General features: G+C 44.6%; 1 protein-coding gene across 2 annotated transcripts; it reads left to right on the forward strand.

Annotated features, from left to right (window-relative positions):
• The first annotated feature begins 3,800 nt into the window (after positions 1–3,800).
• LOC125510989 (RNA-binding protein 28) lies at positions 3,801–12,604 on the forward strand. Of its 2 annotated transcripts, none has more exons than XM_048676274.1 (19): positions 3,801–4,043; positions 4,150–4,210; positions 4,324–4,360; positions 4,958–5,088; positions 5,168–5,266; positions 5,480–5,570; positions 5,787–5,920; positions 7,237–7,376; positions 8,171–8,221; positions 8,313–8,395; positions 8,494–8,548; positions 8,626–8,737; positions 9,092–9,701; positions 9,823–10,036; positions 10,122–10,192; positions 10,540–10,708; positions 10,796–10,925; positions 11,525–11,940; positions 12,031–12,604. In XM_048676274.1, the coding sequence occupies exons 1-19, from the start codon at positions 3,876–3,878 to the stop codon at positions 12,229–12,231; spliced, it is 2,973 nt and encodes a 990-aa protein (XP_048532231.1). In that variant the 5' UTR covers positions 3,801–3,875; the 3' UTR covers positions 12,232–12,604. The 2 variants fall into 2 exon arrangements, with proteins under 2 accessions (XP_048532231.1, XP_048532232.1); XM_048676275.1 differs by having other exon boundaries at positions 5,171–5,266.
• Positions 12,605–27,637: the final 15,033 nt, after the last annotated feature.

The following is a 27,637-nucleotide window of genomic DNA, read 5'->3' on the forward strand; positions in this document are numbered from 1 at the left end:
CCCTCCCCTTCCCCTATATATAGTTGAGGTTTGGGCTGCTCATAACACGCGATTTGATCTCTCTCGTTGGTGCAGCCCTCCCTCTCTTTCTCCTCATATCCCGCGGTGCTTGGCGAAGCCCTGCAGGATTGCCACACTCCTCCACCACCACCACGCCGTTGTGCTGCTGCTGGATGGAGTCTTCCTCAACCTCTCCCTCTCTCCTTGCTGGATCAAGGCATGGGAGACGTCACCGGGCTGTACGTGTGTTGAACGCGGAGGTGCCGTCCGTTCGGCACTAGGATCTCCGGTGATTTGGATCACGACGAGTACGACTCCTTCAACCCTGTTCTCTTGAACGCTTCCGCTTAGCGATCTACAAGGGTATGTAGATGCGCTCTCCTTCCCCTCGTTGCTGGTTTCTCCATAGATAGATCTTGGTGACACGTTGGAAAATTTTGAATTTCTGCTTCGTTCCCCAACAGACGAGTATGACTCCATCAACCCCGTTCACTTGAACGCTTCCGCTTAGCGATCTACAAGGGTATGTAGATGCACTCTCCTTCCCTCGCTGCTAGACTTCTCCATAGATTGATCTTGGTGATGCGTAGAAAACTTTGAATTTCTGCTACGTTCCCCATTAGTCTCCTCCTTCCTGATCCAGCAAGGGGAGAGGAGAAGTTGAGGGAGAGCTCCGGCAGCACGACGCCGTGGTGGTGGAGCTAGCGGTTCTCCGGCAGGACTTCGCCAAGCACTACGAAGGAGGAGGAGGTGTTGGAGGGTGGAGGGTTGCGCGAGGGGAAGGGGTGCGGCTGCCGTCCCACCCCTCACTATTTATAGGGGGAAGAGGGGGTCGGCCCCCCTAGATGCATCTAGAGGGGGGCGGCGGCCAGGAGGGGGAGACTTGCCCCCCAAGCAGGTGGGAGGCGCCCCCTCCCCCTAGGGTTTCCAACCCTAGGCGCCTTGGGCCATTGGGGGCGCACCAGCCCACTAGGGGGCTGGTTCCCACCCATATTCAGCCCACTAAGTACTCTGGGGCAGGTGGCCCCACCCAGTGGACCCCCGGACACCTTTCGGTGGTCCTAGTACATTATCGATAACCCCCGAAACCATTTCGATGACTTAAACTGGACTTTCCATGTATAAATCTTCACCTTCGGACCATTCTGGAACTCCTCGTGACGTCCGGGATCTCATCCGGGACTCCAAACAACCTTCGGTAACCACATACAATTTCCCATAACAACTCTAGCGTCACCGAACCTTAAGTGTGTAGACCCTACGGGTTCGGGAACCATGCAAACATGATCGAGACATCTCTCCGGCCAATAACCAACAACGGGATCTGGATATCCATGTTGGCTCCCACATGTTCCACGATGATCTCATCGGATGAACCACGATGTCGAGGATTCAATCAAACCCGTATACAATTCCCTTTGTCCATCAGTATGTTACTTGCCCGAGATTCGATCATCGGTATCCCCATACCTCGTTCAATCTCGTTACCGGAAAGTCTCTTTACTCGTTCCGTAACGCATGGTCCCGTGGCTAACTCCTTAGTCACATTGAGCTCATTATGATGATGCATTACCGAGTGGGCCCAGAGACACCTCTCCGTCATACGGAGTGACAAATCCCAGTCTCGATTCGTGCCAACCCAACAGATACTTTCGGAGATACCTATAGTGCACCTTTATAGCCATCCAGTTACATTGTGATGTTTGATACACCCAAAGCATTCCTACGGTATCTGGGAGTTGTACAATCTCATGGTCTAAGGAAATGATACTTGACATTAGAAGAGCTCTAGCAAACGAACTACACGATCTTGTGCTATGCTTAGGATTGGGTCTTGTCCATCACATCATTCTCCTAATGATGTGATCCCGTTATCAACGACATCCAATGTCCATGGTCAGGAAACCACAACCATCTATTGATCAACGAGCTAGTCAACTAGAGGCTTACCAGGGACATGTTGTGGTCTATGTATTCACACATGTATTACGGTTTCCGATTAATACAATTATAGCATGAACAATAGACAATTACCATGAACAAGGACATACAATAATAACCACTTTATTATTGCCTCTAGGGCATATTTCCAACACCCAAGTACTTCATTCTTTTATGGTAATTATTTGTCACATTTATTTACGTGACTTTATCACCATTTTAGAAGTTTTTTCCTTAGTGCTTCAACTACTTAAAAAATGCATCCTAGGGAAAAATGGTAAAAAGACATGCGCGAATGCGGTAAAATCCCACAAAGCCTACCATGTAGGAACATTAAAATCATCACATTTTTGGACTCATCATGATGCGAGGAAGAGGTGGAGCGATGGCTGTGAGTCAACGACGAGCCATAGGTGAAGCATCGAGCCATAGCCAACAAGGGTTGGAGGCGAGGACGAAACTTGAGTGGCTTGGGTGTGGGTGCAGGTCACCGACATCGAAGAGGGGGATTAAAGGGAAGGTCGGGGCGATGCTGGACCTGCGGAGATGACAGGGAAGGGAAGCAAGGTGGCACGGTAGCGTTGCCAGCCGTGAGTGGCAGGAGCCAGCAGTTTTTTCAGGGCATGCCGGCACGTCGGGGGGGGGGGGGTAAGGAGAGGATATCCGTGACACTAAGGAAGAAGGGGAGGAAGAAGAAGCCGCCCGAAGATAGGCCAGCCAACACACTTGTGAACTCGTCCCAAGCCATTATTTTGAGCGAAACGTCCTACATAGATCAATCTTGCCAAATCGTGTTTGACACTTCACGCGCCAAAGAGAGGCCAATGCGTATGCGGCGCACACCCCCCTGACCGAATGGGCCGGCCCACTCAGCACTACACCGGGCAATGCAGTTTTACTACTGTTTTTTCATAGTTGTTTATGTCTGTTTTTTGTTCTTTTTTCTTTAATTTTAATTACCATGAACTTTCTTCAAATTCGTGAACCTTTTCAAATTGATGAACTTTTCTCGAACCCGTGAACTTTCTTTTCGAATGTTTGTGATGATCTTTTTTTTCAAATTCAGGTACTTTTTAAAAACTCATGAACTTTTCTCAAACCCATGAGCTTTCTTTTCGAATGTTTGTGATGATCTTTTTTTCAAATTCAGGTATTTTTTTAAAATTCATGAACTTTTCTCAAATTCATGAATTTTTTAATTTTGTTTTTTTTCAAACCGGTGAACATTTCCTTTCAATTTTGTGACGAACTTTTTTCAAATCCATGAACATTTTTGATATTTATGAACTTTTTCCAAACACATGAACATTTTCTTGGAATGTTGTGATCAACTTTTTAAAATTCATGAATATTTTTTCGAATATTCAGTTTTTTATTTCATCATTTTATTTTTGCAAAAGTTAGTGGTCAACGGTATCGGCCAATTTTCGACAGTGAGTTACTACCTTCGTCCTAATTTATTTGTTCCCATTGTATTTTGGGTCAAAGCTTGACCACATATTTGACTAGCATAATGTTAATGCATCTCATAAAAAATATATCATTGAATTCTTATTTGAATATATTTTTTGATGATACTATTTTTTATTTATACTTTTTTTGGCATCATATTTATATTTTTTCGAACCCTAAACACGAGGGCACCAGTAAACCAGGCGGAGGTAACGGTGAAACGGTCAGACCACGAACCAACGAACCAACGAACCGGGAAACTACTCGCTCGCTCAGGGTCGCGTGAACAACAGTTTGTTTGACCGGCCCACAACAGGCGCTACGTACTTACGGGCCAGCCCAGTTTCAGCCCACCCAAAACAGACGGCCGATCCATTCTCCGTCCAATTATAAACCCTAGCCCACAAAAACCTCTCGTCCCATCGCAACCGCGAGCACCCCCACCCAGCTCCCACGGCCGTTCCCTGCAGCGCACGCCGGCGATGGGCAAGGGGAAGCAGCGCGTCCGCGCCCGCGGCGACGGCGCCGGAGGAGAGCCTGCCGGGGAAGGCGAAGCTGCCGTCGCCGGAGGCGGCGGCGCTGCCGGCGGGGGCCACACCCCCTCCACTGTCTTCGTCTCCAACCTGCCGTACACCTACAAGTCCTCCGATGTAAGGGCGAGCTCGTAGTCGAGGCGCCCCCCCTCTCTACTAAGCTGTGAGGTTACTCAGTGTTGGGTGTTGGGTGTGATTTTCCGCTTGTGCTGTTGCTGTGCAGCTCGAGACGGTGTTCAGCGAGGTCGGGCCGGTGAGGCGCTGCTTCATGGTCGCGTCGAAAGGTGAGCTGATCAGCTGACGATTGAGAGATTTGATGGCTCTATATGGTGTTTATCAGTGAGCAATTTCCCGTTGCTTGTGACTAACAACTTCTGTTGCTGTTCTTATTATGCAGGGTCCGAGACGAGCAAAGGATTTGGGTTTGTACAATTGTGAGTTCAGAACTTGATCTGTTAAAGATTTTCAGTACTCATTCTTGCCATGCAATGCCGTGGTTAGCCTAGTTAGCGTGATCAGACGCATCATAACAGTTAGCCTCGGTGCAGTAATTCTTATTCTCATTAGAAGTATCTTACATATTCACTGAGTTCTTCTTGGCAATACGTCACCCACTTGACAGTACTTCTCTTTCCATTTTAATGTGAATTGGGCAGTCCTTCATTTCTATGGTTTGCTTCAACTCGGCATTGAGATAGACTAAATCATTTAAGCTTGGTTGATAGATAAAACTTGGTTCATGTGCTGGTACAACTGAACAATGTATTTCTTCAGAGAAGAGTGTGTTTCTGCTGACAATTATGGAATTACCTGTGCATAAAAATGACCTTGGCCCTGTTAGCATACGTCAAGTACTTGATCAGATTCCTCTTTTTCTTGCAATTGCAAAGTGGTGGAAATTTTTTGTATTTCAGTCACCATGTCGTAGCCAATTGGCTCTGCCCCGTTGGAGTCATGCTACTTCTTGTTCAAACAGGTTTTCGGGCAGCAGTCAAATTGAACTGACTTAAAATGTGTTTGCGTTATATCAGTGCCACTGTTCAGGATGCTGAGCGAGCTATTCAACAAAAGAATGGCTTTGCTGTTGCTGGTAGGAAAATCAGAGTTAAGCTCGCGATACAACGTGCTCCGTTGAAGGAACGTCTGCAAAAGAAAGAGAGTGGTAAATATCAATAATTTTTTGCTTATAAAAGTACTCAATAGATTGAGTTTCTGATGATTTTGCTATTTTTGTTTTTAAGCAGTGCATGTTGACGACTCCAATGCAAAAGATGAGGAAGATGATAATTCTACTCCTGTTCCTGTAAAACATAAGGAGCCCTTGCATAAAGCTGATACAGGTTTCATTTGGAAGTTGTTTAACTTTTTTGCACCATTTCCACTGTTCAGCTATCCATGTGCCAGAACCATGAGTTGGTTGCGAGATCTTATGGGTTTCACCTCTAGCCTACCCAAACTTGTTGGGACTAAAGGCTTTGTTGTTGTTGTTGTTCCACTGTTCAGTTTTCCTATTACTTCAAAATTTTCTGATGTAAGATATTGTGTTGAACTAGGACCACCACAGTTACCGGCCAAGGATACCAAAGTAGCAAAGGAAGTTAGCATTAATGCTACTGATAAAGCAAAAAGTTCTGAAAAGCAAAGGTGTGGACTGGAACACTTCTATATTTACTGGACAATACCACATTACGTAAAATATGTCATGCCATATTGTTGCTAAAATTTGTTCTCCTCTTGTTTTGAATCTTGCCCCTTCAAGTACTATCTTTAGTTATTTGGTCGAAGATATAATGTTGTAGCATTTTTATCTGTTCCAGTTCAACTCAATTTGACTTGTAATTTTTTATCTCCTAATGATAGGATTGCCAAAACCGTTATATTTGGTGGTCTTCAAGACTTCTCTATGGCTAGTGAAGTTTTCCGTCTGGCAGGAGAGATTGGCACAGTAGTGTCTGTAAATTATCCACTTCCAAAAGAGGAAATGGAGCTCCATGGTATGATCTTTTCATGCTCTCTTTTCACTTCCCTGCACCCCACCCCAAGTTTTACTTAATTTTAATTGTATATTATGTTGTCAACACAATAATTATTCTGGTGTGATAGTTCTTTGAGTTCATGCTACATCAGTAATTCCAATCTCTTGTGACGGGTATTACCTTGCTTTAAAATTTCATTTTTGTTATGTAGCGAGATAAGACAGGGGCCCTTAGGTCTAGTCAGGTACTACCTCGACCCAAGTTATGCGGCAGCACCTTGCGAGCAACCGCACCCAGGGCCAGGGAGAGTCAAGAAACTAGGACTAATTTGGTTTACGTCTTGCTTAATCTCAAAACGAGGAACCTCCTTATATAGAGGTGTAGTGCCTAAAGGGTAGAGTAAAATCCTTCCCGTTCGCCTGTTAATCCATAACATGTGGCAACTTCAATTGCATTATTGTTGATATTCATATTCAAATGATTATGATAGTTTTGAATCTTATTTAAAGCTGCATGTCTGGTCTTTTCTAGATAGTGTCTCAGTGAACTAAAAAGTCATTACTCCATCTGCATGTCTCACCTAGCAATATGTTCTCATTACAACTTAGCATGTCAAATGGCCCATTCTTATGCTCGCCGATTGACTGCATGCGTGTTTTCTGATGAAGATGATGCTTATGTTTTGAGCTGTTAATTCTCTACATGACTTGTAATCCTGTGCACGACTCTATACATGTGAGGATTGTCCATATTTGGTATTTGCACATTGCTAGCATATTTTTGATTGGCTTGAATGTTGGACATGATTACTTTGCAGTGCTTAATTTCTTAGTTAACAGTTCTAGTTCCAGCTGCATGTGTATTTTGCTTGGTAAAGAGAACAATTATGTTTTTTTATTCTCCTATCCGTGCACATATGTCTGTTGTGTCCACTAAGTTCTCATTCTCTATTCCTTACTCCTTTTTTTTCATTACATTCTCATTCATTTATTCCTCAATGGAGAAGAATATCTAAACTTCACCAACCTCTTAGTCATGGTTGATAAATGGAGGACATCGGTATTATTACTTATTTCATTTGTTTGACTGAAGCAAGAGCACCGCAAAAGGTTGTGCCGTTAAGGTTTCTTTGTCAGCTTAAGATATGACTGAGAGCAAAGCACCACAAAAGGCCATGTCAGAATTGTCGTGGGATTTTAATAAGAAAATGGAATGAATCCAGTCATGTTTGAATCTTCATGTACTTCACCAGACATTTAGCTCATTTAGCACAACTAGCATGTAATAAAGTTAAAAAAGTGTTAACAGTACAATATGGCATTCATCCCCTCCAGGGCTTGCACGCGATGGGTGCACATCGGATGCGGCAGCAGTACTCTTTTCAAGTGTGAAATCAGCTTGGGAGGCTGTTGTTCTCTTGCATCACAAGGAGATCAAAGGAGCAATTGTTTGGGCTCGTCAACTTGGTGGGGAGGTCAGCCGTCTTCTTGTGTTGTATTTATCTTAATATATGCTGCCATTGCTTTATCTAGTTTGATAGTCTCGTTCCTTTTCTGCAACTAAACGAAATTGAAATCATTATCTAGTTTTGCTTTACTACTACATACCATGCTGGCTCTTTTGCCACCTGTTTTTCTTTACACCTTGGTATGGTAATTAAAAATGGGAGGATGCGCGGTGATTAAAAATTAGTGGATGTGCGGTAATTATAAGTGCTTTCAAACCTTTCTTATCTGGAATTCTCGTATCTATGTTCTGCTATGCCTTCCAGGGTACAATTTTTTCTTTCAAATAACGTAGTTGCAGTTTGAGAGTTTCCCTGAGAGTACACATGTTAGTCATGTACCAGGTAGCTTGTATATTGCTCAGTAAAATGCTAGAGGTTCTAGAGTTTGATATTTTATCACAATCGTGAGAGAAACCATGATCTGATTTCAGTTAGCTATAATTGAGGTTCCCTCAGTTAGCTACAATCGTGAGAGAAACCAATGCTAGAGGTTCCCTCAGACTATTATTCTTTGAATGTCTGGTTCACTTTTTTGTATGATATATTATCACAATGACTACTGGTGCTATTGTGCAAGTGGAAGGTGCCATGATTTTTACATAAAATCCAACTCTTGGTTGATGAGTGTTTCCCCCTTTTGCATGAGATACACAGTTTATCTGTAGAACCAATTCATTACATTTCTGTTCGATTAGTTCAATTTATTTCTATAGTTCGTTCATTTACTTGCAAGTGTCTGAAACTTGTTTGTTGCTATTCAGGGTTCAAAGATCAGGAAATGGAGAGTGATAGTCAGGAACCTTCCATTCAAGGTGCTTGGTTGAATGCAAATCCGTCTCTTCCAAAATTTATTTTCTGGAGCATATGAAAGAGAAACTATACATGCATGTTTCATTCTCACAGGTTACTATAAAGGAGATCATGGACATATTTAGCTGTGAAGGATTTGTCTGGGATGTCTCCATTCCACAAAAATCTGATGATGGGTAATGTTTTTCGTTTAGTCCTTTGTTCCCTTGGTGAGTCAAGCAACTCGTAATATATGCTAAGTTGCTAACTCTGTTGCATTTATTCTTTTTTACAGGAAATCAAAAGGATTTGCTTTTCTGTCTTTCACACGCAAACAGGATGCAGAAAATGTACGGTCAGTACTTTGTTCAGTAAGAGTAAATATTCATTGGAAGTCCTAATTTGCCACGATGTTTCTCTGAACCAGGCTATAAAAAATGTTAATGGAAAAGTTGTTGCAAAGAGAACAGTAGCTGTTGATTGGGCTGTTCCGAAGAATGTATATGCTGTTGCTGCAAAGTCTGATGCTAAGGACGACGGTAAATATAAACTCTTATACCAGCGTTTGTACTGTTGTTCATTCAGAGAGTTCTCATAAAGCTATTAGTTTTCTCTACAGCTAATCCAAGATTTATACTTGTCTGAATCTGAATGATATAATAAACCGATATGGCGATATATTGTAAATCACTCATTTTAGACACTTGATTAAATACCGTGCTGGCTCCTTGATATAGTTCCTCAGGAAACAGGAGTATATTCCATTGTCTAAAGCTACCATGATTGTCCAACTATTTAATTAGTACACTGCATACCTTCTCATAATGTCGTCAACCAATGCTTTGAGTTCTATGAGTTACTATTGTGATTCTGAGAACTGCATGTCCTTTCAGAGTTGGAAGATATATCTGACAGGGGCAGTGACGAGGAATCCTCTGAAGATAATCTTGTCGGAGGAGATGACAGCGATGATAACAGTGAACTTGATCATGAGACTTCGAATCGTCTTCCTGAGGATGATTTCAAAAGTGAAGCGGACATTTCTAGAAAAGTTCTTGAAAATTTGATCAAATCATCAGAGAAGTCTGAGCGGTCTGGTGTTGAGAGTTCTGATATTGATACAGATTCTGAAACAGAAAATGATACACCAGAAAAGAGTTCTGATATCGATACAGATTCTGAAACAGAAAAGGACACACCAAAAAAGAAGCAACCCCAGTCACCTGCAGCTGCCAAGTTGGCAGAACCTAAAGATGTAACAAAGGCAGAAAGTATCATTCCTGCTTCAAAACCTGCATCTGTCATGTTGGCAGAATCTAAACATGTAGCAGAGACAGAAAGCACTGTTCCTTCTTTGAAACCTAAGAAAGAAGATACTGGCCTGGATAGGACAATATTCATAAGCAACCTTCCTTTTGATATTAGCAATGAGGAAGTAACAGAGCGGTTCTCAGTGTTTGGGAAAGTTCAATCTTTCTTCCCAGTTCTGCATAAACTCACAAAGTATGTTTAACCATCTAACCAGAAATATTTTATTTTGTCCATTCTCCACCAGTTGTATTGACCACAGAACCTTCACTTAATGCATTTGTTGATTCCAACAATTTTTGCACTGTCTGTGCAGGAGACCTAGAGGGACTGGTTTTCTCAAGTTTTCTACAGCAGAGGCAGCTGATGCAGCAGTTTCTGCTGCTAATGCTGCTCCTGGATTAGGAATTTTTGTAAAAAGCAGACCACTTAATGTTAAGAAAGCGCTGGATAAGGAGTCAGCTCACAAAAAGGAACTGGAGAAGGGAAAGAACGAGGTTGAGGATCGACGCAACCTGTATTTGTCAAAGGCAAGTTTAACAGTTAACTCTTTTATCTGCACTCCATCCTGCACTCCTATTATTTTCTGTTCCTGAAAGTTTAGTGTCGAAGCAGGAAGGTGAAATACTCCCTGGAACGCCAGCTGCGGAAGGTGTATCAGATGTTGACATGAATAAACGTAGTTGGTAAGAGTTTGTCTTAACTCTTCTTTCTTATGTCTGCATTAGTTCATTCTTATTAAGTAGTATCAATAAAGTCAATGCGATGATTTTGTTATGTTAATTAATAAAATCCTATCTGTCATCTTCATGTAATTTGATGAATTTTCTGAGAATTCATTCTTAGTCTCTTTTTCTGTAAAGACAGTGCCTTTTTTCACTTGCATTTGAATTTTTTACATCTCTATGCCTTTTCCTTGCTTGCAGGGAAATGTTTTTTTTTTCATAAATCAGAACCTTGTTTTCTCTTGTTATCTGCCTTCTGTTATTTTGTGAGCAATGAATAAGAAATGGTTGCTATTTTTATCTTGTAGGTTGGCTAAAAGAAAAGCAGAAATGCTTGTATCTCCAAAATTCCATGTCTCCAGAACAAGGCTTATCATTTACAATTTGCCAAAGACTCTGACCATTAATGATGTAAAGAAGCTTTGCCGAGAAGCAGTAATTTCTCGTGCCACCAAGCAAAATCCTGTCATCCGGAAGGTTTAATTGCGGTTTACCATCCAAGTTTCTCTTGCTATTCTTTAGGTATCTTTCTGAAGCTTATGTGTATGCATTTGTCTCGAGCAGGTAAATATCCTAAACAATGAAAAGAAAGGTCAGGGTGCTGCACAGAAGCATTCCCGGGGGGTAGCCTTTGTTGACTTTCAAGAACATGAGCATGCTCTTGTAGCTCTGAGGGTTCTAAACAATAACCCTGGTACGTTTTTACGCACCTGCCACTTTTAATTAGGCTGGTTGTTGTCATGTTGTGCCAATTGTTCTGCCTTGTGTTGCTACTTCGTGATGTAGCATGTATATATCGAAAAACATTTTGCAGTGAGTTGACTTTGCTTATGTATTTCATCATCCTTAGATTGCACCTACACTTTTAATATTGGATGCATAACACATTTGGGCTGGGTTGCATATAAATACTTATGAAATAATGTACATCATTGTTGTCTTTATCTTATTTACTGGTGCTGTTTGTCAGTGCTGCCTATGTTCACTCATTCATTAACAATCATGGGCTGTCTGCATTTTCATACCGCTGTTTGATGTTCGTTTGTACATAATGACAGGAGTATTGTTTGCTCCTGATAGTTTCACATTTTTATGGGACAATATTTGGTGAAGCCATTTCGTTATGGAAAAATCAAAACAAACTATTTGTATCTCTGACATTCGTTTCTAACCAACGACATGTTGCCTGTTGGTCTCTTTTTTGTATTGCCCACCCTGTTGAATGTTTGCTGCTGAACGCGGAATGGTTTGGTCCGTGTTATCATTTATCTATCATTCTTTACGTGTTTGCAGGAACCTTTGGTACAGAACGTCGTCCAATTGTCGAGTTTGCACTTGAGGATGTTGAAAAAATGAGGCTCCAGAAGATTCGGAACGAACGCAATGGTAGGGCAAAAGAGGCTGCACAAGAGCGAAGGGCTCTGGGAGATCAGTCTACAACTGATGGCCCTCGTTCAAATAAGAAGAGACCTTTTGGAAAAGGGAGCAAGCGAGAATTGCAAGATATACCATCTAAATTATCCGACTCTGGCAAAGGACCTTCAGATGATCTGTCAGTTCCTGGAGGTCCTAACACCACTGTGGAAAGCACACAGGGAGACAAAAGGCAATCTCAAAGGCCCGCAAAACGAGCACGGCAGTCAATTAAGGGAACCTCCTCTGTGTCAGATGGAAATCAAACAGATGCGGCCCCGAATGCTGCACCGAGTGTAAGTACTACCGAATTTATTTTGCAGTAGTACCCCATTTAGATGCAGTAAAGTAATCTAATGTCACGTCTGTTTCATTTGATTCATCAGGGACCATCTACGGCACACACCCAGGCGGACGCACGGAGAAAAAGGAGGAACAGAAATGATGGCGAGCAGAAGAGAGACAAGGCTACGAAAAGGGCGAGGAAAGATGCGAGTGGGGCGGGAGGTGTGGACAAGTCGCTGGCGGAGCAGTACCGCTCCAAGTTTCTGCAGCACGGCGTGAACAAACCAAGGCTAGTTAAGTAAGTGGGATCGCCATGGACAGAGACCACCAGCTTCTCCACAGTGGAAGTTGGCTGAGAACCCCCTCCGCAAACCCCTTCAGCCCCGTTGATCGGGGTGCGATTTTGCTTGTAGTGCTACTATGATTTGTTTTCCCCTTGTAGCTTCTACTCCCTCCGTCTGGAAATATTTATCATCAAAATGGATTAAAAGGGGTGTATCTAGAACTAAAATACATCTAGATACATCCCCTTTTATTCATGTTGATGACAAGTATTCCCGGACGGAGGGAGTACCTGTGAAACAGCGACTAACCTGTTTTCGTCAAGCTTTTCACTGCCCAAGTTCTCTTACCTTCTTATATGAAGTGCAGCGAGCTAAAGATGGATCTAGATAAGGATGGATGATCAGGTGCCTATAATTTCTTGCGAGCGATGGTGTTGTGTCGTGTTTCAGCCGTGGCATGTTTTTTGTCCTGGGCATGCTTTTCGCGTTGAGGTGTTGCCATCATTCATGTTTCTTGTGGGTTTGGGTTTGGATATTTCTTGTAAAAAGGTGGTGGTTTGCCTGGCCACGTTGTGTTTTCCTTGCTTTTTTGGTGGAAATAGGGTGTTTTTTCCAACGTGGGAGGTTTCGCGTTCATGTGGCTGTGACAGCGCTTCGTTTGCGTGCGTGTTTGGGCGAGTTCCAGCTATGGAAACGTTTCGTCTGCTTGCGCGTTTGAGGTATGGAAAGGGTAGCAATGATTGATGATGAGAAGAAGAGGTGGTTTATACAGACATAGTTTGGCAGCACCTGTTTTTATCTGAATTTGGCTCGTCTTTATGGAGTCGGTGGCAGTCGACATGACTGGATTGGACATGTTGCCTGCTCCTAACCGTTTAGCCTGTGCCGCGTATATACTCCCGATGGTGATGAAAGACAATTTGCCAATCGCTGGCTACGATTAAAGTGTTCTGGCGTTAATTATAGAGGCAAGACTTTTGCCTGGAGGCCAATCGCTAAACTTCAGAGAACGCACAGGTCTCGGTGGAATTTGATCTTTCTCAAAAAGGATATATTTTTTGTGTGTGGAAAGTTGATCCTGGCAGGCACGCACAGGTCTCGGTGACAAACGCGTGCACTGCTGCATTTAGTTTAGGTGACGACGAAAGCCAAAGCCGCCCCAGCAAGTTAAGCGATCATGCATCGATCGTTCAACATGCACCATTACTCGAGTTTTCACGCTAATCTTTCTACAAATGGAGAAAAAAAGAAGAATCTGACGCGGACGTACACACGCGCTTGAAGTGCGCGGCTGCATCCGTATCTAGATAAATCTAAGACAACTAATTCGAAACGGAGGGAGTATACTACTAGTACTGTTCCTCGTCCGGATCGCGGTTAAGAGTAGTGGTACGATCATGGGCGGGAACTATATATGTCTCTCACAGATCTCAAGAATCCTTTCGGAATTCGGAGGCGCCATCCTACCAAGATCCGCTGCCCAAACTGTACTATAACAGTCTAATAAGACGTGGATTAGTACTATAGCTGAGATGCCGATCATGATGCCCAGCATAATCGACCACCTAGCCACTCAGAAGTAACCAAGGTACCCGTCCATTCCATCCACAAACAAGGGCCCAGGGCCGCTTCCCGCCAGTACCTTGATGTGCACCAAGAGTATGAAAAAGTCACTCTAGTCCAAGTAGTGCATCAAAGACCATGAAAAGTCTAACCGAGGGAAATGGTACAAAATGGGCTGGGTGATGCCCGGTCCTGTGGATAGTGCATTCCGGTAGCCGGTAGGGGTCCCGTCCCGTCCCGATCAGGCAGGCAGGCAGAGGAACGCACTGCATGCGCACTTATCATTGTACTAACTATGTGCGCACTTACGTCTTAACACGGAAGCAAAGGTTAGCGCTTGTGGATCCTGAGTAGTAGTACGATGTTCACACTCCACTTCAGCACTCCACGGTCGCGTGCACAAGTTTGGGTTTGCTCTCCACGGTCAGCACCATGTCCATGTTCACATCTTTTACAGTCACACGCGGACAACTCTTTCCTCTCTGAGCTTATTATTGCACGCGCTCTCCGCGCATCGCAAGGTTTTCTTCCCACCCTTGGTCGCGCCTTGCGCGTATGCATTCTTCTCGCCGGGAAGCGAGCGGTCTTTTCTTTCTTTCTTTCTTTCTTTGCTGTTGCAAGACCAAGACAAAACTGATGTTGAATGTGGGGTGCTGCGCGATGGCCAAATGTCAAGAGAGGAATGAATGATGTTGCGTACCGGGCCATGTTGTTTGTGGTCGGCAACGGCAATGGCATGGGCAGGGGTCCATGTCAAACCCAACTCCGGCCATCTGCACACAGACAGAGCTACGAACGAGACCCTTGCTTGCTGCCTGCCGTGTCAGCGCCTACTCACCGCCGACCGAGCGTAGCGCTGGCGGTTCCACTTCCATCTGTCGTCGCCTCGCGCTTTCCAGCTACTAGCCGATTGTTCTACAGTACACGGTTCCATCTGTCATTCCGTGCTCTGCCTTTGTTCTCCGGATCGCACTCTCCCAATGTCCCGTTCTAAGAGCAACTCCAACGAGCCGACCCAAACGGACGACGCTTTTGTCCGCCTTTTGTCCGTTTGAGTCGGCCCGGCGAACACAAACGTTCGGCACTGTGTTTAGATCGGCGCGAGCGCCCAACGCTGGCCCGACCCATTTCATCGGCGCGCCAAAAAAAGTATTGCAAGCATTTTGAAAATAAATACATGCATTTAATTAAATATAAAAGCCGGCCACGAAGGCCGGCAAAAATCCACATTACATTAATTAAAATACTAAAAACTACGACGCGCTGCCCTAGGCGTCCTCGTCGGCGGTGGCGTCTGCGTCGGGACCAGTGAGGTCGATCAACGTCGGCGCAGGGCCGGCCCAGGGGAAGGCGTGTTCCAGACGGCGGTGATGCCGGGCTTTGCCGCCGCTGCCTGGGCCTGGCGCGCCTCCTCTTCGGCCTCGCGCTCGAGCATCTGCAGGCGCTGGCCCTCCCGGCGGTCCTCGGCAAGCCGAACGCGGCGCCAGTGGTCGAGGTAGGCCGCCTCCTGCTTCTCCGTCGCCCCGAGCCAGATCGGCGGAGCGCTGACCCACTCGCGGACTACTCCGGTCCAGGAGTAGCGCTCGATGTAGGACGGCTCCTCCGGCTCGGCTCTGGGCGGGGACGACGGGGCCACCGGTGGCACGACGCAGTCGCCCGCCGCGGAGAGGGCCATGGCCTCCGCCATGGCAGCCTCGAAAGCCGCCTCGTCCGCCTCCCTCCACCGCTCCTCCTTCTCGCTCTCCTTGATGGCCGCCTGGTAGGCGGCCTCGGCCTCCTGATCCTCGTCGCGGACGACGAGCGCGGGCGGCGGCAGGCTGTGGTCGACGCCGCGTCGCCTCGCCTCCTCGCGCTCGATGGCGAACCATCGAGCCCAGTTGAGCGAGTCGACGGCGAAGCGCGGGTCGGCGCGCCGCTCCTCGCTCAGCAATGCCCGCCGGCGCCGCACCCCCTCCGCATGGGCCCTGGCCGTCCGCGGCGCCGCCGGCACTGGGATCCTCTCCGGATCCAAATGCCAGTCGTGCGGCAGCGTCACGTCCGGGTACGGCAGAGGCACGCGGTGGTGCCAGTGCCACTCGGCCTGGTGCACCGGCACGCTGATGCGCTGCTTCTGCTGGGGAGCGCGCGCCGGCGCGGGGAGGGCGGGGAGGGAGGGGGAATGTTGGGCGGGGGCTTTGCCCTTGCGGCTGCTACCGACGCCGGAGAAGAAACCCATGCTGGCGGTGGCTAGGGTTGTCACCGGCGTGGGGGCAGGGGTGGCCAGATGGGGACGGGGGGCGAGTGGTAGTGGATGAGGACGGCCCCGCCGCACGCCCGGCTTAAAAAAGGACGACCGCCATCGCTGACGTGTGGGCCCAAGGTGGGCGGTCGTCATAAATTATGTTGACCGTAGTGGTTGGACAGCTGCTAGGTGGGGACGCGGCGGACGGCGAGGAGACGCGCGGTGCGTCCGCTTCGCGTCCGCGCCGACGCATTTCAGGTGCAAATTTGGGCCGGAAATGGGTCGGCGCGGACGCCGGGCGGACACGATTTGAGTTTGGGTCGGCGTGTTGGGCCGCCACTTTTGTCCGCACCAACCCAAACGGACGCGGGCGGACAAAATGGGTCGCCCCATTGGAGTTGCTCTAAGGTCTTGTCGAATATTTTCGACCCATGCAGCCCCGGGTAACTTCAACGCACGGCCCTAAACTGATGTTTGTTTTGTTCAGATTTCATCCATTTAGGGATGGCAATGGGGCGGCGTCCGTCCGGATTTCTAGATGCGCCGACCATGCGCCCAACGAACAGCCGCATTCCGGCCGCATATCATCCGGCGGAGGCCCTTTATGCATTCTTTGAACTAAAACCAAGCATACCAAATAGTTCATAATTAAATAGTTCCACATCCGAAATAGTCTCACCTAACCCAATCGAAATAAAAACATTATCAAATATTCTTACAACCCAATTAAAATTGTTTTGCATGAAAAGAAATTGAACCGATAGATCTACTGGTTGTAATTGTAAGTCCACATGTGCTCAACCAAGTCATCCTGGAGGCTGCATATGAGTATGCGAATCACGCATTTCACGATCAAATTAGACAAACTGTTCAAAGGTGGTAGGTTGTTGGTGCTCAGACTCAACATTTTCACCCTGGAAATCAAACCATTGGTCGTAGATGCTATCACCACGCTCATCCTCCACGATCATGTTGTCATGATCACAAAAGCATACATCACCTCCCAAAGCTTCCGAGTGCTCCATGTCAATGCAGGGTATCGAACGGTACCCCATCGAGATTGAAGCCTCCGTGCATTTCTAGTAAGAAGAGAAGCCAAGCTTGCTAAGGGCATCCCCTTTGCACTCAAAGTATGTGTCATATCCTACCACTCCCCCCCAAATACGATTGAACACATGTCTCCTCATTAGAAAGCGGCGACGAAATTGATGTGGTTTGAAGAGGTATCCCAAAAGTAATCGACATAGAGTAGGACGTGGCCGCTCTCCCTATTGGGGTTCAAGGCTGGAGCATGCCCCGGGATTGATCCCCTGAACCGAGGCCACTGCCTAGCAATGTGGTCATGGATGACCAATGCATCCACCACAAGCTCTTTGTCATCCAAGGACGAATCATCCGATGAACAAATGAAGTTGTGAAAGAAATACTCATCCCCGCTATCCATGGTACCCTGTGAGCAAAGCGTCGAACACCTTGTGGACATGGTGGCGACGCGGCTAGAAAGAGCACGTTGAGCTCCCCTCGCAGACAGCAAAGCAAGGTTGTTTGGGTCGATGGGCGGCGCCGGCGGCCGTAGCTTCTCTCCCACCCACTACAAGAAATATGTCAACTTGTGACCACCACTATTGGTCACTGAAAGGTCATGGTTTTTCATTTGCGACCTTTTTGTGACCAAAAACAGAAGGTCAAAAGCTGGCGGTCATAAACTGACTATAGCGACCTTTCTTCTGGAATGGTCGAAGATGTTTATGACCAAAATACGTCTACTGTGGCGTTTTGGTCACTAGCAACCTCCCCAGGCCACGTAGGCATCCAGCGTGGCAAGCTGATGTGGCACAAGATTCAGCCCGGTCCAATTCGGTTTTCTACATGGGCCTAGCCCAACAATTCGGCCTTTTATTATTATTATCATTCCTACGAATTCTATTGGGCTACATGGGCCAAGCCCAATATTTCAGCCTTTTTATCTCTGGGCTTTGGCCTTTTACAGTCTATTGATTATATATTTTTGGAAAATATATTTTGGAGCTGGTCCCACTAGTCATGTTAATCTCATATATTGATCCCACACATAAGAAAGTTACGAACTAGTCATATTATTTCATAAGTGGGTTGCACTGGTCAGGTTCCCATCTCACACACAAACAAATCACATTCATAATCAAATATTCCAAACAAGAGAACATGTGAAACTCGTCAAATGACACTATATTAGTGCACTATAATTTCTGTAGACTATTACAACCTAGGTATAGCAGCTATTACAATATTACAGTCAAATAGAAAAGACAACTCTTTGCTGAGTAGCACTTCATGGCTTCGCGCTTTTCTTCATGTCTTTGCACTTCCAACTTTCTTAGGCCTGGAGCTCCTGTAAAAGAGGAACCAAGTAAAGAAGTTACGCGCAGCTATATTTGCTACCAGATCAGCTATCAACTCGATATTTATGTACACCATAGAGAAATTGTTTCCAGTTAGAACAAGTTCACTTAATACTCACTCCTTTATTTGTGTCCATTTAGTGCAAGTCCATTATCCATGCATATAAACTTTTGCTCCCAGCCAGCACCTACCCAACTAAGTACAAGTCAGGAGGCCACTACTATTAAACCAACTCAAGTGAGAGAGCCAGCAAACTAGGTGGGATATTTCCTTATCACTAAAATTAAAAATTTGAGCACACCAAAAATTGATTGTGTGTCATAAGATGATCCTGAGAGTGCAGAACCATGTTACCATCTCTAAAGCTCATTAGCCAGCAGCAAAAATTGTGTAACATATGTATAACCATTGCAAACAACCTTAGCAGAATAAGCAGAACAAAATTTCATGTAAAATCTTGGTATAACCAGTAGATTATCCCCTAATAGAAGCTAATTAGGCTCCAATACACAAGGCATAGCAAGCACAGACTAAATAAGCCACGGCCATGAAACAGAGCATGGTATTACAGCAGCTCGGAGATGGAGCTAGAGGTAGGAGAAGGACTCACCAGAGAGGAGGTTGTAGTCGAAGCCGCACACAGGCGCCGCCACCACCGTCACCCTCTAGAGGAGACGCTGCCGCTTCATCGACGGACTCATCTGGTACAAGGAGATCATCAAAATGCATCACACTCATGATCATCAAAACGCAGCAGCAAGAGCAAATACAAGTTTAGCCCACCATGAACAGGGGCACTAGGCAATCCAGTAGCAATGTCATATATAGGTAATAATAACAGGACCTTAGATAATTAGTTTTTGTTCTTACTGACACACAAGTTGACAGAATGTACTCAATATATTCTAAATAAAAAGGTTTGGGAGCAGAGGGAGAGGGAGGTGGAGATGGACGTGCTACCTGCTGCTGCGGTGGTGCCTCTTGGTGGTCGTGCTTGAGCTCCTCCTCCTGATGCTGCTCACTAACCTGCAGGACAAACAAGACCATGGGTAAAGGAACAAGACCATGGGTAACAGTACATCTTCACTTGGATATATCTAATAAGTCCAGTTGGTTCTCACAAGCAAGTGTTCTCAGGTTTGCCTTAACATGAAAGGTTAACTTATACTTAACTGTGAGCAAACAGTACATAACAAAATCATGGATTTGATTTCAAGTAACCGAGACTAATTAATGTGTTACTGCCTGATACTGTCGATCAGAAAAGCATAAGCAGCAAACAATATCCTGCGTATCAGTGGAAACAAGGTGACAAACTAATGTTCGAGGGAGGTACTTTATATAATAAAAACTAATAAAAAGAAACTAGGCACCTGCATAATCACACGGCGGTAGTTTTAGATAATAAAAACTACTGTTCCACGCAGTCTTAGCGCTCCATCAAAGAATCAACTAAAATTACTTTCAAGCAAACAGGTTGTACATTGATCAGGTTGTAAAGGACAAAAATTCAGGGGTGTACCTAGTGCAAGAAGGCATTTACTAGGTTTTGAAGCTAATAACAATTAGCATGCACGTATCACTTGTTGGAGTTGGTGCGTGGTCAAATTCAACTAGTGTAATGTATCACCTATATATAATAGACCCATCTCTCCAATGCAATTTCACGGACCAAGAAACATAGGTGTTTATTTCTTCCTCTGCTAAACTATCTCCATATGGATACCAGCTAATGACACACATATTGTATTAAGGCAACGCTTTGGACGGCACATATTCTGCAAGCTGCTGCTAATTTGCAAATACAAACGAACGCCTAACAGTGCTCGCATAGAATTAGCAGAGCATGGTAGATTTATAGCCATCAGGGGAGGGGACACCTGAACCCACGTCGGCTGCTGCAGGGCTTGTGCTGCACACAAACACACACATACATGTATCAGAAGCAATTCAGTCAACACTCTTGGCAGGCAAGAGGCAAGTTGGCACTCACAGGGTTGAGATAATAGCAGGAGACGTGCGTACCTGAAGGGTCGAGCGATTGGTCCGAGCCCGGAGAGCAGAGGAGGCATGGCGGCGGTGTGCTGGCGCGCCTTGGAAGCCCGGGAACGTGGTGGTACCGATGGTCAAGGAAGAAGAGGAGCAGAGCAAGCCCTTGATGGCCAGCTAGATACATCCCTCCTTCTGCTCCTCGAGGATGGGTGACCTGCAGTAACAGATATGTTATACAACCCGGGATCAAATGTAGCACATACTATCGTTGTAACAGTCTTCTCTTGTGTCTTCGCTAAGACAGATGCAGACTAACTGCATGTCCAGGAGGACATTGAATACATACACTTTGAATAAATAGCATAACAAAGTGATGTAGTAACCACATTGAGCATCTAAAAAAGAAGTGGCATGAACAATAATCAATTGTTTACCTCACCACCAGGTGTCTGTCATAGCATACACATTCAACTTATTCGGTGACAACGGACTAAAAGATGCCTGATATACAATCCTAATTGCAGAAAATTCCTACTAGCACCAAAATACTCAGGCTGAAATCACTGAGTTGAACATACACCATATTGCATCTAATCACAGGACACTAGTCTGTAACAGACTAGCTGGTATTGACATACAAGAGTACGGCTAGGCGCGAAGAAGGGTAAAACTATCACTTTATTTGCTCCCCAAATGCAAGAAGCTAAGGCACTAAAAAGAGGGCAGAAGCTACAATCTTCCTGGTCTAAGCATCACCTGATCAAAGAAGGAAGTACAGGCAGAGGCCAAGCTGTACTACTCGCTTCCGGGCACCAGTTCCATCAGCTCTTAATACCACCGCATCTACTGGCCGGCCATGGATGAACAAAGTCGCAGCAATACATGGAGCTCAAGAGCTAGGGGTCGTTGACACACGCACGGACAGCCGAGTGGGTCGAGGAGGGTACCTTGGCATGGTTCCAGGTGTTGCCGATGGTGAGGGGCCCGTGGTCGGCGAGGATCTGGAGGAGGCGGCCGGAGATTGCCAAATTGGATGGAGAAGGAGCTCCATCTCCTTGGTGGCGACCCGTCCCATGGAGGTTCGCCCCTCCTGCCATCGTCGTCGTCCCATCCACAACCATGTTGACCTGCCGAAAGGGAACACAAGACGAGGTGAGGTGAGGAGGAGATAGTGCGCGAATAAGGAGGGGAGGGGCTTACCGGTGCCAGATCCGGCAACCTCTGGCCTCGCCGTCGCCGGATTTGGCAGATCCCGACGAAGTTAGGGGTGGTGGCCGAAACCCTAGCCACGGGTGAGGGTTGCGGGCGAGTACTAGAGGGCGCGGGTCGGGGCGTGGGCTCGATGGTGAGGGTCGTCGACGGCGGGGGTGGGCGGCGGAGGGGGTGGGCGACAGGGGGGGGGGGGGGGGGGGGGCGACGGTGGGCGGCGGTGGATTCAGATCAGATCGGAGTGAGGGAGAGGAGAGAGGGGCGTCAGTGCGAGGGAGAGAAGGGTGCGAGAGGAGGAGTGCGGGACGTGGGTGAGACGGGTGACGTGCGGGCCGTTGGATCCAGGAGCATCCGACGGTGATTATCCACGATCCGCGTGAGAGGCCTCTGGACCAATCAAAACGCATTATACAGGTATGATATTTTGATCATTTAAATTGGTCGTAATCGACTAAAAGTAAGGTGCTAAATCATGTTAGCTATTTTATTATGACCTGAAGAATTGAAAAAAAAAACTTCGCATTGTGTCAGCAAATTTGAATTTAGTTTTCAGGAATAATCACAAATTGAAATAAGATAAATATTTTTATAAAGAGTTATGAGAAATGACTTCTTTTAATTCATTTTTTTCATTTATCGTGTGTCCAAAATGAGTTCTTTTGTGAAGGACCTATCATATATTTATTACAAATTTTTACCAAATTAATTTTCTAAAATACTAGAACAAATTTAATGCACAATTGACCAAATGGTTGGGTGTAAAAAGTTTTGATCTACCTCTCGTGAAAAAGACAAATTTTCGCCGATTCAGCTGGAAGCGGGTCAAATTTGAACTGTAGCTACCTCGTAGTTTGCTTTTTGTTTTTTCCAAAAATTATTTCTAGGTACATAAGTATCTATTTAATCAGAGAAACGCCAAAAAAATTCCAAGATTCAACCACTAGCTAGGAACGGTCATTCCCGCCGTTTTGACCGCATTTTGAAACGGGCATAAAAAATTCAAAAAAATCAAAAAATTGGGAAACCTTCGCATTGTGTCATTATATGTGGCCAAGTTCCCAGGAAAAATAACAAACTTGTAATACGGCAATTATTTTAAAAAAGTGTTCTCAGAAATGAGCTATCATCTCTAAAGATTCATGGCTTTCAAGCCAAATGATCAATCTTATGGCCACATTTGTGGCATAGTTTGTTCAAATGATCTCATATTGTGCACAAGGGTGCATATTGGAATGGCAAACAATGTTGCCTAAGGAAGTTTTCATTTTCTTTGGACGAAAAACCATTTTTCATTTTCCGAGTGTCCAAAAGGAGGTTTTTTGTGAAGGACCTCCCAAATAATTATTGCAAAATTGGACCAAATCAATTTTCTAAAATACTAGGACATATTTGATGCACAATTGACAAAATGGTTGGGTGCAAAAAGTTTTGATCCACCTCTCGTGAAAAAGACAAATTTCCGCCGATTTAGTTGGAAGCGGGTCAAATTTGAACTGTAGCTACCTCGTAGTTTGCTCTTTATTTTTCTCAAAAATCATTTTTTAGGTACAAAAGTATCTATTTAATCAGAGAAACACCAAAAGTTTTCCAAGATTCAACCACTAGCTAGGAACGGTCAAGCCCGCCGTTTTGACCGCATTTTGAAACGGGCATAAAAAATTCAAAAGAAAATCAAAAAATTGGAAAACCTTCGCATTGTGTCATCATATGTGACCAAGTTTCCAGGAAAATAATAAACTTGTAATACGGAAATTATTTTAAAAAAGTGTTCTCAGAAACGAGCTATCATGCGTGAAGATTCATGGCTTTCAGCCAAATGATCAAACTTATAGCCACATTCATGGCATAGTTTATTGACATGATCTCATATTGTGCACAAGGGTGCATGTTGGAATTCCAAACAATGTTGCCTAAGGGAGTTTTCATTTTCTTTGCACGGAAAATTCATTTTCCATTTTTCGAGTGCCCGAAATGAGTTTTTTTTGTGAAGGACCTCCCATATATTTGTTATGAAATTGGACCAAATCAGTTTTCTTAAATACTAGGCCATGTTTAATGCACAATTGACCAAATGGTTGGGTGTGAAAAGTTTTGATCCACCTCTGGTGAAAAAGATAAATTCTCGTCGATTCAGCTGGAAGCGGGTCAAATTTGAACTGTAGCTACCTTGTAGTTTGCTCTTCATTTTTTACAAAAATCATTTCTAGGTACATAAGTATCTATTTAATCAGAGAAACACCAAAAAATTCCAAGATTCAACTGCTAGCTAGGAACGGTCAAGCCCGCCGTTTTGACCACATTTTGAAACGGGCATAAAAAATAAAAATAAAAATCAAAAAAATTGGAAAACCTTCGCATTGTGTCATTATATATGACCAAGTTTCCGGAAAAAATAATAAACTTGTAATACGATAATTATTTTAAAAAAGTGTTCTCAGAAATGAGCTATCATGTGTGAAGATTCATGGCTTTCAAGCCAAATGATCAATCTTATGGCCACATTCATGGCATAGTTTGTTCAAATGATCTCATATTGTGCACAAGGGTGCATATTGGAATGGCAAACAATGTTGCCTAAGGAAGTTTTCATTTTCGTTGGACGAAAAAACCATTTTCCATTTTTCGAGTGCCCGAAAGGAGGTTTTTTTGTGAAGGAACTACCAAATAATTGTTGCAAAATTGGACCAAATCATTTTTATAAAATACTAGGACATATTTAATTCACAATTGACAAAATGGTTGGGTGTCAAAAGTTTTGATCCACCTCTCGTGAAAAAGACAAATTTCGCCGATTCAGTTGGAAGCGGGTCAAATTTGAACTGCAGCTACCTCATAGTTTGCTATTTATTTTTTCCAAAAATCATTTATAGTTACATAAGGACCTATTTAATCATAAATACATGGTTTGGTGGCGATACGTCGAGGTTTGGGCGGTGGCCGAGGGCCCCAACTCTAGAGCGCGTAAACTCGCATGCCCGTCGCGTGGTCACCGCGTGACCGTAATGTTGCCATGTGTTCTGGGTGGCCTAGGCATGTCTATTGGGTTGGGCACTCCCCAGGTTGGTGTTAGGAAGAAAATCACAACATAAGATTCTCACAAGGAGACCGATCGATGCTTAAACATGAATTAGCAGCCAAGTGTTTGATTAGCGGTATGGGAAATGCACATGGCCAATGGGCGTGAGTTTTGGCTGAGGATTATCATCTACTAAGGAGAATGTCTTCACAAATTTTTAGCTCAAAAGGAGGATCCTAGGTGGTACTTGCTTTGCAAAGTACCACGCTGGACAAAAATATGAATGTTGAAGCTGGGCTCAAAATAATGAATGGATTGAGCTGAAATTTTGTGGAGGATGGTTATTTGGGCATAGAAAAGCATTGTAGAAAATTGATACTATTTGGACATGCCAAAGTAGTACTTCCTTCACAATGCTCTTCTATGGACAGAAACTTGGGAAAACTAGTGAGAGATATTGGATGAATTAAATGAGCTAAAAATTGGTGCAGGTAAGTTACTTAGGTATGGTCATGCGCTGGTAAATTTTCAGATTATTTGGGTAAGCCTAGCTAGTACTTACTTCACAAAGCTTCTCTCGAGGTAGAAACTTTGGAAATTTCCTAAGAAAGATTTACTAGGAACATTGAGCTGAATATTATCATGTGGCAATGATTTGGGTATGGAAGAGTGGTTGAAAATTTTGAGGGTAATAGGAGGGGTCTATATAACACTTGCTTTGCAACGTGCCAATTTGGCCATAAAATATAAATTGAACCTGGGCTCACATAGATGATTTGACTGAGCTGCAATTTGGAGGAGGGTGATAATTTGGGCATATGAAGGAACTGTATAAATTTCATGTCATTTCGAGATATAAAAAAGGTACTTCCTTCACAATGCTTCTAGGTGGACAAAAACTTTGGAAATTTGCCGAGGAAGATTTGCTAGGAAAATGGAGCTGAATTTTGTCATGCAGTAATAATTTGGATAGAAAAGAGTGCCCAAAAATTCCTAGGGCAATCAAGAATATATAAATAGCACTTCCTTCATAAAGTGTTGTTGTGAACAGAATAGGAAAATGAATATTGTTGAATTAGTTTTGAACTAGGCAAGGAAGGACTTTTACATATTTGATGAAGATATGACCCAAATAATTTATGATATTTTTTTGGGAATTTTGGGAATGACAGAAATATAGGTTGCTTCACAACCTAGGGCAAAAATTGCCACATGGACATGACACATAGGCAAAACTGATGAGGTGGCGCCTAGTCATAGCAACCCACCACAATTTACAAGGTGATGACCATCTATATTGGTCATGATCAGCTAGAAATAAGGCAGCGGACTAGTGCTGTCTGCTTTATGACCATTTCGTGTAAGGAAATTACGACATTTCTGACCAAAATGGTCGCAATGGTTTAGGGTTTGGAGCCCCCCGAACAGCTTTTGACCAATTGGTCTAAAATGGTCATAGATTTATGACCAATTCTTCCAGGGTCACTGACAGAAGGTCATAAGTTGACATATTTCTTGTAGTGACCTACAACAAAGAACCACGAACGCCCGCAAAATGCTCCTTCGAAACACGGGCGTGGGCTAGCTGTGGCACATAGCATGGTCGTGGTTCGGAAGGCCTTGCAAAGAAGGCGATGTGGCCCGAAAAATGGGGGTACAGGCGGGGTGGCGGCGACAATGGCGGGGGCGGGGAGCGGAGGACGAAGGGATAGCAAGGGGAAGAGAAATGTGCGTTGTGTCCCTGATGGGCGAGCCAGAGGAGACAAGGGCACACGTCCCACATGTCCGGGTGTCCGTTTGGATGCAAACGCGGCCCAAAGTTGGGTCGGGAGTGGGTCAAAACAGACAAAAAATAGACGCTTGTCCGTTTGCACTCACGCGTTGGGCTACATTTTGTATCAGTTTACCCCCAAATGCACGCGGCCGGACCATCTGGGGTTCTGCGTTGGAGTTGCCCTAACACGTACAAGGGCCTACAGAGTAAACACAACATGTGCTTTTAGAGGCATGCTGACCCTGAAACAGACACCGCATCCGTCCACTGACATTGATGTGAAAAATCCGGTTATCCAACCATGCACACATACATTTCAAAGCGGATTTGAACAAATTAAATGCATTTCATCAAACACGATGAAATTCATCAAAATTCGGACGCAAAACATGAAACAGACGGAATTTTGACCGTTTAACCAAACCACAAATAACATAATAGCACAATTCATCCATAAATAGTATGCAAATATCTCTAGTACAATAATAGTTCATATTCAATGAGACAACTGGATGTTCCACAAGTCTTTCAGAATCATTTATGCCAAAGTCAATGACACTGTAATCAGAACCGAAGCATGTCGTCCCACACAAATTGCTCATTTAGCTTCATCCAACAATGTATGTGCGGAAATGGCATACCCTCGGACCTGTAGTATAGCATTGAAGCGTGTACATACTATACAATGCGTAGAGCAACATTGAGTAAATGAATGAATTAACCACCATATAAAGTAACTAGAAGAAACTTACGATCTCCATAGTTTACAAGCCCAATGGACACCTCATCTCCATTTGGTGAAAGACACCTCACAACTTCATGATGGAGTTGCAAATGGTGTACCACCGATGAGTTAGCGACTTAATACATCTCCGACATATCTATAATTTTTTATTATTTCATGTTATTAAATTAGCAATCTTGGATGCTTTCTATGCATTTATATTCTATTTTGTATTATTTTTTGGGACTAGCATATTAACCCAGTGCCCAATGCCAGTTACTATCTTTTGCTTGTTTTTGGCTTCTCGAAAAATCATTACCAGCGAGGTCCAAACGCGATGAAACTTTACGATGGTTTTTTCTGGACCAGAAGGGACCCTAGAACGTTCGGGAGGATGCCAAAAGAGCTACGCGAGAGCCACAAGCTCACAGGGCGTGCCCCAGGGGGGTAGGCGCGCTCCCAATCTTGTGGCCCCCCTAGTACCCCTTAACATAATTCCACCTCTATAAATTCAGAAATATTCCCAAACCAATAAAGAGCCAC

The sequence above is a fragment of the Triticum urartu genome, chromosome 5 (genome assembly GCF_003073215.2).
Source record: "Triticum urartu cultivar G1812 chromosome 5, Tu2.1, whole genome shotgun sequence".
Taxonomy (NCBI): Eukaryota; Viridiplantae; Streptophyta; class Magnoliopsida; order Poales; family Poaceae; genus Triticum; species Triticum urartu.

Bases quoted from the DNA above. Each gene is read 5' to 3' on its own strand.
- LOC125510989 (XM_048676274.1), top strand. From the start codon at position 3,876: ATGGGCAAGGGGAAGCAGCGCGTCCGCGCCCGCGGCGACGGCGCCGGA. The intron at 5,089-5,167 runs GTAAATATCAAT...TTTGTTTTTAAG, and splicing joins TCTGCAAAAGAAAGAGAGTG to CAGTGCATGTTGACGACTCC. The intron at 5,921-7,236 runs GTATGATCTTTT...CATCCCCTCCAG, and splicing joins AGAGGAAATGGAGCTCCATG to GGCTTGCACGCGATGGGTGC.